Raw genomic sequence first — 21,421 nt, forward strand, 5'->3', positions numbered from 1 at the left:
GATATGCAGTTAGTTGAAAATTGAAATACTGGCTTCCTGAGTGAGGTCCTAGTCTTCTTCAATCAACACTAGGCTTGATAGATTTGGGAGGAGAGCTTTCTGATTAAATCTTGATTTATAAAAGCATTCTCCAACGGAACAATGCCAGCTGTGTTCTAAATGCTAAGAGACTGCCTTTATGTCACAGCTTATTTTGAAATTTATAAGAATAGATGGGACAGAGATACTACTGGAGTATGCCTGCCACATTTGCTACAAAAGAAGAAAGAAAAGATTTGATCTGAGCCTCCTCACTATTAATGCAATATTTTCTCCTCAGCTCACATTCTACAGTGAGTTGGGCAAGCACTCTGTGAAATTATTTCCACTACAAAGTCAGTAGAGTAAGAATGTAAAGTATATTCAAGACAGATATCCCAAAACTTGATGAAACCAGTAGCCTTTAGATCAATTAGTGACTATCTACTTTTAAAAAAATCCAGAGATCAATGAAGCAGAATAAATAGCTCAGAAACAGACAGTGAGTTATGTATGCATTTTTACTTGATAAATAATGCATCAGTAAACTACAGGGAATGGATTATTTAACAAATGGAGATGAAAATTTTACTACTTAGGAAATTAAAAATTTATATTCACCTTTTACCACGTTAAAAAAGTAAATTCTCTCTGTGAAATAAGATGGCTTACTGGTTGAAATGTAAAAATCAAAGAGTGAAATAAAACCAGAAACTGAATGTATTGTGTTGTGGTTTAAGGATAGAAATCAAAGTGAAACTGATATTTGTTTATATGAAATGTCAAGTTATTTTTTTTCCCACTTGGATATTTCCAAAACCCTTTAGTTAAATTTAAAATATGAAGCCTTTATCAAACTAGCTCTCAGTCTTCACTTAAGATGAGTAATTTTTCTTGAAGCATGGTAAAACAGCTGTCTTTCAATCATAAATATTTTCACAGATCTAGAAAATATTGCTGGCTGTGTGCAGGGACTCATGCCTGTAATCCCAACACTTTGGGAGGCTGAGGTGGCAAGATCACTTGTAGCCAGGAGTTTGAGACCAGCCTGGGCAACATAGTGAGACCTCTTCTCTACAAAAATAAAAATAAAAATTAGCTGAGTGTGGTGGTGCATGCCTGTAGTCCCAACTACTTGGGAGGCTGAGTCTTGAACTCAGGAGTTGGAGGATACGGTGGCAAGCTATGATCAAGTCGCTGCACTCCAGCCTGGGCAACAGAACAAGACCCCTCAAGACTCTCAAAAAAAAGGAAAAGATACAAAAATATTTTTTGATTCTTCCTTTTTTCTATTGCTCACCTGTCATTTTTTATCCCCCTTTATAACTTCTCATCAATTTCTCATCAGCTTTTCTCATTGTTTGATTACTTTCCTCAGAGTTTAATGGTCTTTCCTCATCCTTTTCCTCCACAGTCCTGTTTTGATTTTCTGCCAAGTTAAATATCTACTGTTTTTTGTTGCTGTTGTTGTTTGTAGAGATAGGATCTCACTATGTGGCCCAGGCTGGTCTTGAATTCGTGGCCTTAAAGGATTCTTCTATCTCTACCTCTCAACTTACCTCAATCTCCCAAAATGCTGGGATTACAGGCATGAGCCACCATGACCATCTTGTTTTTTATATATTTATATCCTTAAAATATACTCATTTAGCCAGGCATGGCAGCATGCCTCTGTAATCCCAGCTGCTCGAGAGGCTGAAACAGGAGGATCACTTGAGCCCAGAAGTCCAGCCGGAGCAACATGGGAAGGCTCATCTCTTAATAATTAAAAATAAAATACACTGTATACATTTATTGATTTTCCTCACTAATAAAATATTCAGTCACTAAAAAATGAGAGTAAAAAAAATTAACAAAATAGTAATCACACTTACTTTTACATTTTCATCTTTTTCTTTTCAGCCATTCCTTTCATGTATACATATGCAAGTGCATTGTTTGCGTATGTGTGAGAGAGACAGAAGGAGAGAGAGAGAGAGGAGAGAGGGAGTTTAAATCATGATAATGGTAATTATGCACTTTAGAACTGTTTTTGTCCTATTTTCATAACATTATAGCATAACATTATATACTGACTCCTCAGTAGCAGGGAAATATGCATTGAATGGATGGATGAACCATCGTTAATTGAACCTTTCTCCCTGTGGAACACATAGACTATTTCCAACTTTCCATCATTATAAATAGTGCTGAGATTAATAGGCATTTACCAAACATTTGTGAACATCTCTGATTATTACTAAGCATAAATTTCTAGATTACAACATTTTATCTCACATGCCTTTTAAAAAAATTTTTGTCTTCCCTTGGGGAAAATGTAACTAAAAACAAAATCTGCCAACTCCAAACACCTCTCCACAAAGGTCACAGAGAAAGAAAACAATCTTATTTACGTTATTTTTTTTAATTTTATTTTTTTTGAAACAGAGTCTCACTCTGTCTCGCCTAGGCTGGAGTGCAATGGTGCAAGCTCAGCTCATCGCAACCTCAGACTCCCAGGCTCATGCGATTCTCCTGCCTCAGCCTCCCGAGTAGCTGGGATTACAGGCATCCACCACTGCACCCAGCTAATTTTTGTATTTTTAGTAGAGACAGAGTATCACCATGTTGGACAGACTGGTCTTGAACTCCTGACCTCAAGTGATCCTCCCGCCTTGTTCTCCCAAAGTGCTGGGATTACAGGCGTGAGCCACCGCGCCTGGCCTTATTTTTGAATAAGCATTAAACTAGAATGTGGTGCACACCACAAGCAATCTGCTCAGAGATTGAAAAGACAGAAACAAACCTTACCTTTTGCATAGCCATGCAGAAGCAACCGTTATATACATGTGTTCAAGATAAACAATACCTAGTTCTCAAGTAAGAGAACTTGGCACCATTTGTCACACAAAGTCCATCCTAAATTCACCTGGTAATTGGAGTGACCATCTGTGTCAGCTAATTAGCTTCATCCAGAGGAGAAACAAATTTTCTATGTCTTTATGACATGAGTTATTTTGCAAATTGGAGCAGATGTCCACTGAAGTTAGGCTCCTAGCCTTCCCCAGAAACCGGGAGATAGGGTTAGGGATGCTGTCTCCCTTCACATTTACATTAGGAAGAGATGGCCCAGGTCCTTGAGAAAGATATTCCTGGGTCATAAAACTGACGAAAGGTCTGACTTTTTCTTTTTTTTTTTTTTTTATAAGGAGTCTCTCTCTGTCACCACGCTGGAATGCAGTGACATGATCTCAGCTCACTGCAACCTCTGCCTCCCGGGTTCAAATGATTCTCCTCCTTCAGCCTCCCGAGTAGCTGGGACTACAGGCACCTGCCACCACATCCAGCTAATTTTTGTATTTTTAGTAGAGACAGGGTTTCACCATGTTGGCCAGGCTGGTCTTGAACTCCTGACCTCAGATGATCCACCCTCCACTACCTCCCAAAGTGCTGGGATTACAGGCATGAGCCACCACGCTGGGCCAGGCCTATCTAACTTTTAAAAGGATTTATATACATTTCAATGAGAATGCAAAGCACTCATAGCTACAATTAAAATTAATGCTCTAAGAAAAAGCAGAAACCTCTTATTTTTAACAGGGAGAATTAACTCTCTCTTTTTTTTTTCTTTGAGATGGAGTCTCGCTCTGTCACCCAGGCTGTAGTGCAATGGCACGATCTTGGCTCACTGCAACCTCTGCTTCCGGGTTCGAGTAATTTTCCTGCCTTAGCCTCCCGACTACTGGGATTACAGGCATGTACCACCACGCCCAGCTAATTTTTGTTTGTTTGTTTGTTTGTATTTTTAGTAGAGATGTGGTTTTGCCATGTTGGCCAGGCTGGTCTCAAAGTCCTGACCTCAGGTGATCCACCTGCCTAGGCATCCCAAAGTGCTAGGATTACAGGTGCAAGCCACCGCACCTGGCCTAACTCTCTTAATTTAAATTTTTATTTGTCCTTTCACCTGTAAAGAATACCAAAAACGCTTTTTCACCAAAATATATCTGACATATTTTTAAATGGCTATTTATAGGTCCTGCAGACAGAATAGCTCAGCAAAGTTGCCTTTTATGGAAGGAATTTGGATGCCCAGGAAATAAAGTGAAGTAAATGGCACACGCAAACAGGCTTTCTTTGAAGCCCCCTTGTTTGGGTCTAGGAAAGATTCACTCACCAGAGAGAGGACTGTGTCTGACACCCTTGAAGGTCTGACAGAGAAACTGTTACCACAGCTACTGTCTGGTTTTTGCCGAGAGCTGCTGTCTGGGAGACATCTGCAGACCAACACTTCCTTGTCCCATGCCTTTCTTTCTCTGTCCTTCCCTAACCTGTCTGGCACCCTCAAGCCCTGATTCTTTCTGTAGGTGCAGCCTGGTGTAAAAGCCTCAACTGCCGGGCGCGGTGGCTCATGCCTGTAATCCCAGCATTTCGGAAGGCTGAGGCTGGCAGATCACCTGAGGTCAGGAGTTCGAGACCAGCCTGGCCAACATGGCGAAACCCCATCTCTATTAAAAATACCAAAAAAAAATTAGCCGGGCATGGTGGTGGGCGCCTGTAAACCCAGCTACTCAGGAGGCTGAGGCAGGAGAATTGCTTGAACCTGGGAGACGGAGGTTACAGTGAGCCAAGATCGCACCACTGCACTCCAGTTCGGTCCACAGAGTGAGACTCTGTCTCAAAAAAAAAAAAAAAAAAAAAGCTTCAATCATCTGGCCCTCTCTTGGAGTTTTCATATTTTGTATGACTATGACTCCCATGCACACATATGCACATTATTAATAAACTTGTGTGCCTTTTTTTCCTGTTAGTCTATTATCAGTTTGTTTTATAAACTGAAATTACCAAAACTTCAGGATGTCTACTTAAAAGGAAGGGGCTGAGGCACAAATCATGATTTAAAGAGTTTACCTGAGCCAAAGTGAGGAAGGCTGCCTGGAAGACTCAGACCCATGAGCTCTGTTCAGCCTTTGTTATAAGCAGGCTTTGAAAGGCAAAAAAAAGGAAAAGAAAGGGAAGGGCAGGGAGTGGGCTGATACAAAGTTGTTTGTCAAGAACTCTCACTGGTTTACAGAAATAACATTGATTAGTAATTGGTTATACATCGTTAAGCTATACGGCGTGGGTTATAGTTTCTGGTGTGGCATTGTTAGAATAATTTATAGCTATTTGTGGCAATAGTAAGCAGTTTCAAGAGATGAATACATAGCTCAAGGGAGGGAAATAGGACATGACTGAGGTCTCACTTTAATGCCTCTCTGAGTCTGCTAATTTAAAAGAGCTCACATTCCTCAGATAAAACTTTCTTTCCTCAAGCGGAAAAATTTTAAGTTCCCTACATTTGCCTTTACTTAATAGGATACACATGTTCTCTTTTATCTCATTTAAAATACAAAACACATCTTTTTTTTTTTTTTTCTTGAGACAGAGTCTTGCTCTGTCGCCAGGCTGGAGTGCAGTAGCGCAATCTCGGCTCACTGCAGCCTCCGCCTCCCAGGTTCACACGATTCTCCTGCCTCAGCCTCCTAGTTGCTGGTGCTACAGGCGCGCCCCAACGTGCCCAGCTAATTTTTCTATTTTTAGTAGAGATGGGGTTTCACCATCTTGGCCAGGCTGGTCTCAAACTCCTGACCTCAGGTGATCCACCCATCTCGACCTCCCAAAGTGCTGGGATTACAGGTGTGAGCCACCATGCCTGGCCCAAAACACACCTTTTATATCATGTCTATGTTTCAAGGAATAAGTGTATGTGAAAGAAAAATTTCCCTTTAAGTTGTTTTTGTTGTTGTTGTTGTTGTTGTTTAATACTTTAAGTTTTAGGGTACATGTGCACAACGTGCAGGTTTGTTACATATGTATACATGTGCCATGTTGGTGTGCGGCACCCATTAACTCGTCATTTAACATTAGGTATATCTCCTAATGCTATCCCTCCCCCCTCCCCCCACCCCACCACAGGCCCCAGTGTGTGATGTTCCCCTTCCTTGTGTTCCCTTTAAGTTCTTAACAACTCTACTGTGAGGCTGGAATGGACCAAAGATGGTTCCAAAATCGTTGGTGGTCTTTCCATTGAGAAGAGGGGCCTGTTTTTCTTCTCCTTGACCTCGGACTGTCTGCGACCAATTGCATATGGTGAAAGTGACTCGTATTTTTCCCCCTTGGATTCTTAAAGCTCTCAGCTATTCTGCTGACAAACTCCCTTGGTGAAAAGACAAGGTGGAGAGGCCATAAGACCACATATAGGGGAATCATTGCCAAGGCACCAGGCAGTGAGGAAAATTGTTGACACTTTATACACTAGCTACTAACTGAAGAGGATGCTACAGGCCAGCTGAGCCCTGCCTAAATTCCTATCCCAGGAAATAATATCTAAAAATAGTCCTTGTTTTGAGTCACCAAGTTTTGAGATTTTGTGTTATATAGCAAGTAAAGATTTCAGCCATTGTGGGTTCATTGGCTCAATGCACAGCAAGTTAATACACTGAGTAAGATACCAGAGATTGCGGCAGACAGAGTGTAATAATCGTATGAGAAGGGAGGAAACCTCAAATCCTCCTCTCCAAGGAGTATGGGGCTGGAGGTTTTAAGGAGCTAGGAGTGGGCAGAAATGTGGGATCCGTGATTGGTGGCAGAGTGCAGAATGAAGTCTTGGGGCGGGGAGAGGAAGAAACTGCATTATCATCCTGATTTCATTCTTCTCTGGGGCTCTTCAAACTGGTAGCGTCAGCCTTCTGCTGGCATCCAGGATCTGAAGAACATCTTGAACAATTCTTAAACAAAAGCCTCATGATTCTAACTTTGGAAATCCTATCTATGGAAACAGTGGGCACGCAAATCTTCCGTATCTGGTGCTATGTGGCTTTTAGTTACAAGGAAGTGGGCCAAAGGGCAGACTGATGAATGCTTAATTATAACTGTATTTCTGTTCAGAACCTGACATGTAGTTCTTGTTAACCCTGTGAATACAGTATCATAGAGCAGGGGCCAATGCTGAGTCATGTTTTTTTCTCTTTTTTCTTCCTTTAATAAAAGTAAAAGAGCATTGTATTAAGATTCAGGGCGGGCTGCAGTTGAACTAGGAGGATAGGCTTCCTTTTCCTCTGAGGGTTTCTCAGCTTTAAAGCTGGAGAGCAGTTTGATTTCCAAAGTATTTTTTTAACTTTAATATCTAATAAAATAGTTTCTTTTTCAAAGAGGATCTCCATGTAGCCATGAAAAAGTATCTACTTTCAAATCAAAAATTTAAAAAGGAACATAAAAAAATAGCCCAATTCAGAAAAAAAATAGGGGAAAAGATTCATTTGTGATGCTCACACAAATATATTTCTACCAGGTTGCAGATTAAAAACAAAGGAAAAAGATCTTCAATCACAGACCGCCTTCCGTCTCAGGAGGGTTTCAACAATTCAAGTGCAAAATAGAGAGATCAGTAAAGAGAGAGGCAACCCTAGACAACCAATTTAATAACCATAGAGACTGGTGGGGAGGAGGGGGATGGGTATCAGAAAAACCAAGCAAGAGGGAAAAAGCTGAGTATGGAGATGGATTGGGGTTGTTTGCTCAATGCCTGTGTTAATAAAATTTATTCTATCTTTTAAAAAAAGTTAAATAACAAATGCCAATTATTATTTTATTTTAGCCCACTGGGTAAGAAAGGTTATATAAATTCTTCCCTGAATCAGGAAAATGCTCAACTCTGATATTTTTAATTTTTCTAAAAGGTTCTTTTCGTTTTCAGCATTTTCATATGTACTTCATTGGCATTTGAAAAGGAATCAGCCAGGCACTGTGGCTCATACTGGTAATCCCAGCAGATTGGGAGGCCGAGGCAGGACGATTGCTTTTGAGATTAGCCTGGGCAGCATAGGGAGACCTCATCTCTAAAAAAAAAAATTAAAAATAGCTGGGCGTGGTGGCTCCAGCCTATAGTCCCAGACACTTGGGAGGCTGAGGTGGAAGGGTTGCTTGAGCCCGAGAGGTTGGGGATGCAGTGAGCTATGATTGCACCAACTGCCCTCCAACCTGGGGGAAAGAAAGAGGAAGGAAGGAAGGAAGGAAGGAGGGAAGGAAGGAAGGAATGAAGGAAGGGAGGGAGGGAAAGAAAGAAAGAAGGAAGGAAAGAGAGAAAGAAAGAAAGAGAAAGAAAGAAAAGAAGGAGGCAGGCAGTTAGGAAAGGGGCAGGGAGTGGGTTTAGCAATGTGCAATGAGCATCTAATAAACTAGAGTTGCTCTTCAAAGAGGATCCCCATATAGCTATGAAGAGATATCTACCCATAGGCGTATATAAGTAGGTGTGGGGGAGATATACAATACATGGTGATTTGAAGAACAGGAAGGAAGCTCAGAGAGCAATAGTGTAGGGTAAATCTCTTTCCCAGAAGGAGCGTGGGGTGGTTGACACACTTCTGTCTCACAGCAGGACTGAGCTAACACAGCATGGTGTGGCACAGGGGAAGATGCATGGGTGCAGCCAGGAAGAAAGAGGTCAAGCAGAGGCTGGGATTCAACCACCCCGACAATAAAGGATGACGAGGGCATTGCCGGTGATCAAGTGCCTGAAGGACAGAATTTCTGAATGGCAAAGAAGTGACATGGGGTCTGACCAGACCAGAATATGGGCACCACAGGGCCCATGACAGAAGACCAGAAGAAAAAAGAAGGCTAGGCCATTCGATGTTTTGTGGTTTTGTTTATCTGGTTTGTTTTCCCATGCTTAAGATGTTGAACTTGTCTGCAGGGCTGGGAAGGAATAGTTCTGAATTTGAGGATCAACTTTGCCATATTGGAAGTAGTTTCCTTCACTTTTTTACTTGTTGGGTCCTATTTGGTGTTCCCTTACATAATTTCAGGATCTTTTCCCCTGTGGAAGTCAAGTTGCTACCATCAGCAATAGTCAATCCTGGAGTGGCAGGAATTCTTGCTGTACGTGGTGACCTAGTGACCTTAAAGTTGCTATCTGACTGCTGGGAACCTGGTAAGCAGCCTCCGCACTCCCAGCTGTCCAGTGTCCTCACTCTCTGGTCTTACAGTCTCCAAGGCCCCAGGCTAAGTAGGAACCCAGCCTATGAATAAGTCTCCCAAGGTTTTTCTGGCCCCAAGGTTATCCCCCTAAGACAGGTGAACAAAGCCTTCCCTCCTTCCAGGGCTACTTGTTAAGCAAGGAGGGCCTGAGTTTCTCTCCCACCCTCTCACTCCTAGCAGAGATTCAGGCCTGGCCTTAAGCCTCTACACCAGGAATCCCTTCCTTCTTCTTAGACTCACCATTGGACACAATGCTTCTCTTTCTTCCCGGAAGGTGGCAGCGCCTGAAACGTCTCAGAAAGCTTCCAGCCTCTGCCTGCTGGGCCTCAGCAGCAATTTGGCTTTGTTTCAGCAGTTGGATCACAGTTGAGAGGAGGGGGTTGCAGGGATACTGACAGGGAAGTCCTTCTCAGGACAAGGAAGGAGGCCTGGTGAATGGAAATACAAGGTCTACAATTGGAGTCCAAAAAATAGAATGTTATCCCACAGGAGAAGGTAATAGATGTCAGGCACTAAAAGCAGTAAATCATCTAGAGGTTAAGAGGGGAAGGAGAAGGGAGTTAAAATGTAACAAAGATGGATGAGGAGGTCACTTTAGTGTTCAGGGAGAAAAAATGCTGTGACCAGTGAATCACAGGGAAGACTTGAGACATATATTATACACATATTAATCACAGAGTATATATATATAGTCTCCCTAATTCTAATTCAAGGTGTATATATATATATATATATATATATATATATATATAGTCTCCCTAATTCTAATTCAAGGTACATATATATACATATATAGTCTCCCTAATTCTAATTCAAGGTACATATATATATATATGTATAGTCTGCCTAATTCTAATTCAAGGTACTTAATGTCAATGAGATAATATAAGATATGTGTGTGTATTTATATATGTATGTTACTTCATTGAGACTCTGTGTTCTTATAATTTAATATCTAATTCACAGAATTTTTAAAGGATCAATGAGGTAAAGAAAGAAAAACACCAAACACATGGGTGGGCATGCAGTTCAGCTACATTCCTCACTCTTGTCTCTTCTTGTTAGTTGTAAATGCCTTGAAAGCAAAAACTGTCTTGTCCATCCTGGATTCTCTAGCACTTACAGTACTGTAGCTTAATAACTGTTTCACAATGCATGACACTGTCATTTTGGATACAGAATTAGCAGAAGGGGGGTAATGGTGAGAGCAACAAGTGGTATAGTATGAAAAAGAAGAAAATATTATTATTCTATTTGGTTTGAAAAGTAGCTAGAATAGGCAAGATTGATATCTAATTCATTATTTGCCCAGTATTGTGCTAAGGACTTGATGTATATCAACTCAGTGAATCTTGACAGCAACCCTAGAACTCAGGCACGATTTTGACTCCCATTTTACAGATGAGGACCACGAGACATTAGGAGGTTAAGTAATTTGCCTAAGACCACACAGGAATAAGTGACACAGCTGGGATTTGAACACAGCTGCCTTCCTTCATTCCTGGGCTCCAAATCTCTACAACATACTGTTTCTGGATGAAATGGTATTATGCTTATCCAAGACATAAATGTTTTGGCAAGGTTAAAACATTTTGGAAAATGTAATGGGTACTTAACTAATGTTCCTATATGAGATGAAACAATTATCAAAAGCTAATAGCTTAAGGAATCATCACATTTTTTATTTTTTATTTCTTAAATGGAATCTTCTACATACGAAGGCATACTGTTATTTTTGAGCAGTCAACGAGATAAGTATTTAGAAGCCCTCTAGAACACAACATTTTCAAAACATCTGGAAATTTTGTGTGGTGTAAATAACATTAGTAATTAAAGTTTGGACCAATGGATTAGAAAAATAAATTGAAAATATTTTAAATGCATATCCTAAAACAGTTATCTAAATCTTACTAAGAAAAAAAGATATAAGCATACTAATGTTTTTCCTTTCTGTATTAATGGTAAAATTATGAAATTACCTCTTTTCCTTAATTCAGTTGAAGATCCATTTCCCAGGGCTATATAATTAATCATAAAATAACCTGTTGGTAAGATTCACAATGAATACCTGATGTGGAAAAATTATTATTTTAATATTTTATTCTCTATTTTTGCTTATTTTATTGACGTGCATATTTTACATACAACTCCAAGGAATTTTAAGGAGGAATATTATACAAAGAGAAGTGATCCACTATTTCTTCACTCTAGCATTGGGCTAGTTACTTTATATACTTCTTTCCTGCAGTAATCCTACCTTCATTATATGAATGAGAAGAGACTGAGTCTCAGGGGCTAATGAACTTTTCTAAATTCACTGCTTGGGGGTGTGTATGAAATGGTTCTCTCATTTGACTCTTTCAAAATTGGTCCTCTTTTTACTATATATATTGCCTTTCATTGGTGCAACACATTTAATGTTCCAAATTCACTAACACAATGAATATTATACCCTATTATAATCCCGTCGGACCTTATGGCCTATTATTCTGACAATTGGAAAATAATAGATAATTACAGTGAGATACATTGGGTTCTAAAATTTGCTTCAAGTCATAAAACCAACTAGCTACAATGTGAATACTTAACATCACCTCCTCTGCCTCCCCTGTCCTTTCCATCACATGATTTTTTTTCCATGGAAATACATTATAAAACTTTCTATTGCATGCAATTTGCCACCAATTGAATCATTTTGTAGTTGTCAATGTATCTCTTTCAGAATATTAAAGAGGCCTGTGCCATGTTAATTATGCTAATTTGGGGACATTAACTTTATAATTGTTATTATACTGGTAATACACTGATGTTAAACTGTCTGATAAAATTTGCCTTGAAAATTGTAAGATAATTTTTCCTTCCCATCAGTTAGCATATGCGAAGGCATTTAGACTTCCCTTAAAGGCAATGGGATGTCCTTACCGAGCTTATGGGCAGGCCGTGATGGGACTTGACTTGCGTTTTAGAAACAACTAAGATAAAAGTATAGATGACAGCTGTTGGGAAAAGACTCTGCAGACAATGACACAAGTCTAGAAGTCTTTTCCAATTATGTAGATAAGAGATGAGCAGATAGTAAAGGTGGAAAGTTGTAGAAAGATTTCAGATACTCGAAGTGATGCCATAATAAAAACTAGATGTGTTATTCTGTTTTAGAGAAAAGAGGAGAGAAATAATAAATTGAGTTTGGGACATTTAAAGGGCTTTCTAGGTAAAAGAAAAAATAGTTGATTAGAGACTGGTATTTAGAAGATGCGGCCTATGGATTTCTTCTCCAAGGTGCTCAGTTATTTTTGCTGTATTTTTCCTTTTACGAATGTTTTGACCTGAAAAAGCAAAATTGCCTAGGATGAATGAGCACTTGGGTATAAGAGAATCACCAATATGGAAAAAAGAAATTGCTGGGGGTGGTGGCACATGCCTGTAATCCCAGCTACACAGGATGCTGAGGCAGGAGAATCGCTTGAACCCGGGCAGTGGAGGTTGCAGTGAGCCAAGATTGCACCACTGCACTCTGGCCTGGGTGACAGAGTGAGACCCTGTCTCAACTAAAAAAATTTACAAAAAAAAAAAGACAACTATAAGTTTTCCCAACTCATGGTAGTTAAGTGTGTCATTTTAACATATAAAAATTCGTGTTTAAACTAGACATTGCTGAAAAAAGAAATTCACTTTCCTTGAGAGAAAGAGTATTGAGCTATGAGTCCAGGCAGCCCTTTTATAAATCTCCTGATTCTATTGAGTAATCAATGAATTGTTCTGAGATAGCCTCATCTTTGAATTGAACTAATAACATTATCAGTCTCATAAAAGATTTAATAACAATTCATATAAGCAGTAGAGGTCCTAGCATGTAATACATGCCCCCAGAACATTAGACAATATTATTTATTATTTCTCAGAAGTAGAAATATATATTTAGATACACAAAATTTTTCAAACCTGGTTGTTATATACATAATATTTATAACCTATAGATTTGCTTGAATTTATAGTACTATCTTAAATTATAAATATATTATCTGCATTGAATATTGGTATAGGGATCCAATGATTATAAGGTATATTGTTGTTAAATAACATAAATAACAGAGTAATTTATATTTTCAAAAATTAATGCTCTGTTTATCTTTACAAAGCAAATCTTGACATTCTTTCTCAATTTGGAGAATAAAAAATATCAGGCTTTCCAACACTCTTCTACAAGTTAATAAAACAGAAATAAAAGGAGACTTGTGAAAGAATGTCAAATAATTAGAAAAATGTACAATTTATTAATATAAATGTATAAGGCAAATAGAACAAATTCATTTAAGCTAGACAGATGTCGACACAAACTTTCAAATTGGATTGTCAGTTTCATCAAATTTGGAATAAACAGAAAAATACAGTATTTACAGATTTTAGTAAAACTAAACAGAAATGGTACAAGAAGGAAATTTATTTTTCACAGAACAAAAATGACAATTTTGACTCAGGTACCTACATAGGAGCAGGTGAAGTTCTCAAAGGACAACTTTTTTTTGTTGTTGTTGTTTTGGTAAGCAAATGAAAACCAAGACATATTTTTCTGCTCTTTTATTTATATTGATGAAACCTCAAAGTCTGTACTCAAATCCTTATTAAAATATATCCATACATATATGATTTCTTGTCAAAATGCATCATTCTTCTTCAAATACAAAAACAAAAATATTTTCACTTTCCTAAAACCATCACTTTTTCTTAGATCACACTTTTATCTTTCTTCTGAGTATAGCCCTGGAAAAGCAGTTTGAATGCAAAGCCCCTTGACAAAATATCTGCTTTTTAAAAATGTTAATTTAATACACAAGAAAAAAAAAAGCCTCTGGGAGAAGAGGAAAAAGAAGTTAGGATTTCTAACTCCTAGGCTAAAAAACAGCATATCAGAAAGCCATTCAATTTCCTTTACAATCCTGATTAAAGCCTTCATTTTAACCTTCATTATAAATGGAGGACATTAATCCCTAAGCTGTTTTTAAACAATTAATAGTAACCTTCTTCAATCCTATCCATGATTTCCCTGAAAAGCAATAGTTGAGTTCTATTTATTCAGTGTAATGGATTGGCATTTCATTTTAAATAAAACCATATAAGCATGTCTCTATGTGAGATATAAATGTTACACTCATCTATGTACATAATGCTATGTCGTGGAGAAATTACAATGGTAAAATAATGCAGTCTTTAGCAATGTCATTTTGAAGTAAATGATAAAAAGAGTAGATGCTTGAACCATCTTAGAAAACAAATTACTATACTTTCTAGAACAATCAAAGCATTGGGTTTAATATCTCATTCTGCTGAAATAGCTTATAGAATCATAAATAGCTGATGCACAGTTCCTGTAATTAAGATTAGGCAGTTAAGAACAGTAAATCAAAGTTTCTTTGGGGTCCATTTTGAGAAAGTAATAGAGATTTTTGTCGTTTGCATGGCTTTATAGTAAAGTTAAAAAAACATACACAACTACACATACTGACTTCTGGAGTAGACGCTCGGTGACTTCTTTCCGGTGTGATAACTTTTTTGGGTTGTGCGATGGGAAGGTATCGAGTATCTGTAGCTACTGCTCTTTTCGTTGCAACAAAAAACGCAGCAGAACAGAGCTCCTCCAACAATCAGCACCAGTGCCGTGGTCCATCCTAAGTAGAGAGCTTCTCCAAGCTCACGTTTTTGGGCAACATTCACTATTGGGTTATAGAAATCTCTGATGATGGCATTGGCAACCCAGCTCACAGGGATGAGCACCACCATGCCCGTGATGATGAAGATGATTCCAGCCGTCAGCAGAATGTGAGCCTTCACCTTCTCATTGTCCCCCGTGCACCTGGTGCATTTCATGCCAAGGATGGCCATCATGAAAGCCAAGAAGGACATCACGGAAGCAGCACACATCAGTCCTCTGGCTGCCTGTAGGTCCGGAGAAAGAGCCAGCAGGGAATCATAGATTTTGCACTGCATCCTGATGTTAGCCTGCCTCACGCAATTCATCCACAGTCCTTCCCAGAAGTTTTCAAAAACCACGATGTTGTTTTCAATGAAGGCCGACACTCTCCACTGAGGCATGACAGTGACAGCCACTGTGCCCACCATTCCAACACCACCAAGAAACAGCCCAGCGATTTCTAAGGCATGGGTTGCCATTATCCTCTGGGATGGGTTTTAGCCAGCTGGACTCCGGAACTGCTTCTTCTGCTTTGAAGCAGGGTTCTCTGTGCCACAGAAGAGAACAGTTTTTCCTGTAGTAATGAACTGGGAACCCAGTGGTTTTTCAAATAAGAGCTGCTTTGCTACTTCTGGCCAGATAGTATCCAGTGCTGGCTGGCTGAGATGGCCCTGCTATTGGCTGCAACAGGTAAACTTACAAATCAGGTGTGGCAACTTTCTCAGCCAATAAAAGGTGGATGGTAATCCAGGTGTGTCTAAACCAACACTTGGGTACTTGGAACAGCTAGACCTGCACATAAACATTCTTTATACTTCTCGGTCTTCCAAGAAGACAGCAGTATGTTTACCTGTAGGCATAGTTATAAGTGGTTGCATAAGCATCAAGAAATGAGCCAATCCCTTGTAATGTGAAAGGTGCACCTTGTACAGGCAATTCTGAAACTCTTAATAAGAGCTGCTGGGACCAAGGGATAAAATAAAATATCTGCCGAAGAATTTTGCAACGCTGTTGAAATGCCAAAGTGAAACGAGAGTAGGGGATTGAAAGATTGCTTTTACCTGGGAAGCCACATTCTTTGGGACACATGTGATCCAAGTGATTGATTTAATTTTTCTGCAACTTCAAAGCAAGCTCTACTGTGGTGAAATCAGGGAACAGATCATGCTAGAGGACAAAATAAGCTAAAGTAATTAAATACACAAGGCTGTCCTTCTCCTTGGCACTGAAAACATATTGGGGTTCTTTAAGCCAGAAAAAATACTCATTGACACTTTTCTGATAATCTTCACTTATAAAAACATTTTTTGCCAAAATAAAAATCACCAGATGATTATCTTATGTAGCCAGCACTATAGCATTAAAATAAGCTTATGAGCTTATTTTGTGGTGTTATTCTTGCTGCTTTGAATTCCTGGGCTGAAGGAACTAGAATTCTGAAGACGACACAAGACCCTTGGGCCTATACAAATGGCTGATATTTCAAAATAAAATATTTACAAGACAAGAGAACTATATTTACCAAACTGTATTATATTAGGTATTAACCAAATATGTTTTCCTACCTTTTAATATTACGTCTGCAGTAGGACATAGAAACCCCTAAATGCAAGACAATTTGAACTTTCTTCTCAAAATAATGATGCTCTAACAGTAGTGCTATACTAAGCATAAATGTTTATCTGAGAAAATTCGACTAGCAATTTTCTTCTGGAGATCACCTTAAGCTCTCTGTCTGATCTTTCCAAAGTTTAAGCTGCCACTTCATTTTCTTTTCTTCTTAACATCATAAAAAATGATCTTCTCTTTACAGTTTTACTTTCTCTCTGTTTCATTGGACTACCTTAAATCCAAATATGGGAGAAAATCGTTTCTGCTCACTGATTAAACTTTGAGAGTTTCATGGTTCAAAAAATCGGAGTCATTTGTGGATATTATTAAAACAAAAACTATATGGTAGAAAGGGCAAAAAGAGGATAAAGTAGACTGTCTTCTAAAAAAGAGGTAGGACAGACACATAGCAGTATGAGTTGTTATAATTTTGTTAAACAGACGTTATAAACGTTATAAAAAGTTAAAACTTAATATTTACAGAAACATTCTCATTTGTTGACCTGCGAGGTGCTAAACTTCAGGGTGTCCCTTAGGCTGACGCAGAAAATATGCAGCATTTGGCCGGGGCGGTGGCTCACGCCTGTAATCCCAGCACTTTGGGAGGCCGAGACGGGCAGATCACGAGGTCAAGAGATCGAGACCATCCTGGCTAACACGGTGAAACCCTGTCTCTACTAAAAATACAAAAAATTAGCCGGGCATGGTGGCGGGCACCTGCAGTCCCAGCTACTCGGGAGGCTGAGGCAGGAGAATGGCACGAACCCAGGAGGCAGATCTTGCAGTGAGCGGAGATCGCGCCACTGCACTCCAGCCTGGGTGACAGAGCAAGACTCTGTCTCAAAAAAAAAAAAAAAAAAGAAAAGAAAATATATGGCATTTTCTTCATCAAGTTTCTATCAGTTACAGATTTGTGGTGGAGGGAGACTTAGATTAATCTTGGGAAAATAAGATTTTAAAAGTTGAGATTTTAAACTTTCAAAGTTTAAGAAGTGAGCAGAAAACATTTTCTCCCATATTTGGATTTAAGGTAGCCCGATGAAGCAGAGAGAAAGTAAAATTTCAAAGAAAGGATCATTTTTTTGATGTGAAGAAGAAAAGAAAATGAAGTAAAGCTTAAAGATTTTCCTTTTGTGCAATCCACAAAAGGAAAAATGACATATAAACAGAAGACATTTTTCATCTTTAATTGTCAAACTGGGAAAAAGGAGTGATTGACAGAACTGAAAAATGAAAAAGAAATAATATAACTGGTTGAGATAATGACTAAGTGAAGCTACATTTTAAGGGATGTCAAGGCATATATTGCTTCATTGAAATTTCTTTTCGAATTCCTGTGTGGCATGTTTCTTAGGAGCTCTGTTTAAATATTGCTGACTATCCACATCAACACAGGAACGCATGAGACAGAAGCAGAAAGCTCTGCCTCTGAGTGCCTCAGCATTTGTGGGAGCTGCTTCCCAGGTACACATTCATATTTCTTGGCTTTGTGTATTACCAAACCTCTCTTCCCTTAAGGCTTGAATTTTACCAGGAACTTATTTTACATAAAAATATTTTCCTTATTTCAAAAATATTAGGTACTTTACTATTGAAATTGTTCTAGCCAAAAGATGAGGATCTGAGTGGGAAATTAACACTAGGTTCACATTAGAATTATTGTACAGTTAATTCCCTACTAGGAAGTGGCCCAGGGTTTCCAAATAGGTTCCTTATCAGACAATGATACAGTTAACTCCATAATATTTATAAATAACCATGTCCTAAAAGACACTGGAATAAAAAGACAGAAAAAAATGGTAATATTGAGTTTGCTAAAGACAAAAGGGGCCTAAATTCAAAGACAAAAGGAAACTGTTATCTACTTTTCTGTCCTGCTGAATTGATTAACTTGGCTACAAAATTCAGATAGCAGTAACAGAGATATAACAGATTAATAACATTTTTACTCTAATTTAGAACTACAGAGCAAAATACATCGATTATTCAATAGTTTGTACTTCCATTTCCATGAAGAACCACAGTACTACCAAGAACCCAAGAGAGAAATGAGAGCTCATGTCAACCCCCTCTCCACCCTCCCTCGGGCTTTTCTGTCTGTCAACATCATCATAAGGCATGATTTAAGTTTAGCAATTAAATTTGCTAAACTGCATTCAGCCCTGATAATAGCATAACACAGGCAAATGCTTTTTCTTCCTAAATGATAACATACAAATCACTATCAGATTGTCTTATGCCCATTAATCCTTAACCTAATTCAACTCCACAGTCTTGGATTTCTATTAATTCTTATCACTGTTTGAAATAATTTTTGCTTCTGCCTATCAAGCAAAGGTCAATTTCTTTTGTTTTCTGGATTTGCTTTGTAGTTTTCTGTTGTGATGACAGTTTTTCAAGGGTGTTTATTTTTAACTATGTTCCACTGTTAATTAACCATACTTGGCCAACCATCTTGTCCTGAGAGAATAAGTGAACATATCAATAGGTCTCTGTGTTGTTCCGAAAATACTGTTGTGCATTGCTGTATGTTCTCTTGAACCATCATCTTGTTTGTTTTTCATGATGGCCAGCTATGCTTCCAGTTCTCTATCCATTAGCAGCACTCTCTTTTTACCACGTCTCTCTTTTTTCTTTTTCTTTTTTTTTTTTTTTTTTTTTTTTTTTGAGATGGAGTCTCACTCTGTCACCCAGGCTAGAGTCCAGTGGCTTGATCTCAGCTCACTGAAACCTCTGCCTTCCAGGTTCAGGCGACTGTCCTGCCTCAGCCTCCCGAGTAGCTGGGATTACAGGTGCACACCACCACAGCTGGTTAATTTTTGTATTTTTAGTAGAGGCGTGGTTTCACCATGTTGGCCAGGCTGGTCTCGAACCCCTGACCTAAAGTGATCTGCCCACCTCAGCCTCCCTAAGTGTTGGGATTACAGGTGTGAGTCACTATGCCCAACCGCTCTTTTCACCACCTCTGTGTGATCTATTTTCAGTTGCTCTGCTTAAAAATGAACTCCTTCCTGCATGGAAATTGCTTAGTATCTTAGCCAATTCAAGCTGCTTTAACAAAATACCACAGACCTAGTGGCTTGAACAATGGAAATTTATTTCTCATTCTTCTGAAGTCCCAGATCAGGGTGCCAGTGTCACTGGGTTCTGGTGAGGACCCACTTCTCAGTTTACAGAAAGCTGTCATTATGAGGTGACTTCATATAGCAGGGAGAAAGTGTGAGCTCTAGTCTCATTCTCTTCTTATAAAGACACTAATACCGTCATGAAGATTTCACTTTCATGACCTCCTCTACAACTCTCAAAGTTTCACTCTCAAAGACCTCACTTCCAAATCCCATCACATTGGGGGTTAACATTTCAACATATGAATTTAGTGGGTACACAAATATCCAGTCTGTAACATCTAGCTGCTAACAAATTCAAGCAATAAAATTTGCATAATTCTGAAGGGTCTACTGGTGCTTAAGAACTTCACCCATATTATATCACCCATATCAATATTTCATTTTTCCAAGATGAAAAAAGAATGGTGAACATGAATTAAAAAATCAATAATAGAAATAGTGTCATGGACATGTTTTTACCTTTCTTTCGCTTTTCATTGCATTAAAAAAATTAAAACCTGAGTATAGGATGAATTCTGATATATTTTGAAAGACAGGTCTGTGTATTTCATGTGATATATTTGATGTCTCTACTAAAGTACTGGAAATCCAGGGAGATAACTGAAAAAAGCAAAACTGTATACTGTGGAAATTTTCCTATAAATTAATGAGTAATTTATATATGGAGAATTGATGTGAAATACCCTAATTCTAATGATTTCAGGAAAAATTTTAAAAAGAAAGAATTTGCTAGTAATAGCAGCTACTGAGTATTAAATGTTCTCTACACAACACATTCTTTTTATCACTCTACCTTATACTTAAAACATTTTTAGAAAGCAGGGGTCATTACTCTCCTTTTATAATTGAATAAATTAAAACTCAAGAGAGACTGTCTTTTTTAAGGCCACACAGACTTTGCTGGTTGAATCTACAGAAGTGGAATTCAGAAGCAGACCTAAAGCCCACATTCTTTTCTGTATTGCCTACCATCTCCTTAAAGAGAACTAGGGAACCAGAATTTCTTACATTGGCATATATGGTCAGAGTTAATTAAGATATAAAATATGTTCAAAACATTTTTCTTCCTTGCTTAGCACATTGTTGTAAAAATTTTGCATGGCCAACCTTCGCAATTTTTAAAACATACCTGCTTCACTGAAATTTGAAATCTACCTCTTTAGATACTCTATTCAAAGGAGTTTCTACTGGGGAAATATTGGCGATTTCAATAAAATTATTCCTTGTTTACAATTTAAGAGAGTTCCCCGTGCTGAAGGTACCAGTGGCACCCCTTTCTACTCCGCTTCCCATGCTTGTCCCCATCTTCGTGATTCCTTAATTACAGACTAGGTCGTGATACTGAATGACCTAACCACCACTGAACAAGTATTTGGCTAAAGTAAGCATTAAACTATTTCAATGCAATGAAAGTGAACAGTTACATGTGTCTGTGCCCTCAGCTAATTATAATACAGAGCAACTTTCCTTTGTATTTTATAGGGACTTCTTAGTGACCAACAGAGGAATGATTCTATGGTTACCTTCACTAGTCCATTAAAATTGCTTTTTCAGGTGACTCACTAACAACTTTTCTTTTTACCTTTTCCAAACGCTAAAATAAAAAAAAATAAAAATAAAACATTTTTAAGTTGTATAAAACTGTTTTCCACATGGTTATTTTTGGAATTGCTTGAAAAACAAATTTTTAAAAAAAATCCCTTAATCTCCCGTAATAATCCTTTCTACTGAAATGTAAAGCATATGAAGCATTGAATGAGGAGAACAAAGGGTCCATGACAAAAGTTTCTGGCCAGGCAGAGACTGTAATTAGTACTAAAAATGATAACATCAGATAATGAACAGGACCAAAACAGAGCACTTTTCATAATTTTATTTTGAATCCACAGCAATTCACAAGTTTAAGTCACGTTAATTATAAAAAGGAAGAGAAGAGAAAAGGCACATAGGATAATAGATAATATATTTAATATGACTA

General features: G+C 38.3%; 1 protein-coding gene and 1 long non-coding RNA gene across 2 annotated transcripts; both read right to left on the reverse strand.

The window, feature by feature from the left end:
- Positions 1 to 8,668: 8,668 nt before the first annotated feature.
- On the reverse strand, positions 8,669 to 11,044 carry LOC134729716 (uncharacterized). The gene is made up of 3 exons (XR_010111060.1): positions 10,995 to 11,044; positions 9,256 to 9,443; positions 8,669 to 8,854 (listed from the first exon to the last, which is right to left on the reverse strand). It is a non-coding gene; the product is annotated as an uncharacterized LOC134729716 (long non-coding RNA).
- Positions 11,045 to 13,261: 2,217 nt separating this feature from the next.
- Positions 13,262 to 15,355, reverse strand: CLDN8 (claudin 8). Its single transcript, XM_057300939.2, has one exon. It carries the CDS (start codon positions 15,181 to 15,183, stop codon positions 14,506 to 14,508), a length of 678 nt encoding a protein of 225 aa, XP_057156922.1. The 5' UTR covers positions 15,184 to 15,355; the 3' UTR covers positions 13,262 to 14,505.
- Positions 15,356 to 21,421: the final 6,066 nt, after the last annotated feature.

This window comes from Pan paniscus, chromosome 22, assembly GCF_029289425.2.
Source record: "Pan paniscus chromosome 22, NHGRI_mPanPan1-v2.0_pri, whole genome shotgun sequence".
In the NCBI taxonomy this organism is placed as follows: Eukaryota; Metazoa; Chordata; class Mammalia; order Primates; family Hominidae; genus Pan; species Pan paniscus.

Excerpts from the sequence above, each read along its gene's own strand:
- CLDN8 (XM_057300939.2), bottom strand. The coding sequence starts at position 15,183 with ATGGCAACCCATGCCTTAGAAATCGCTGGGCTGTTTCTTGGTGGTGTT.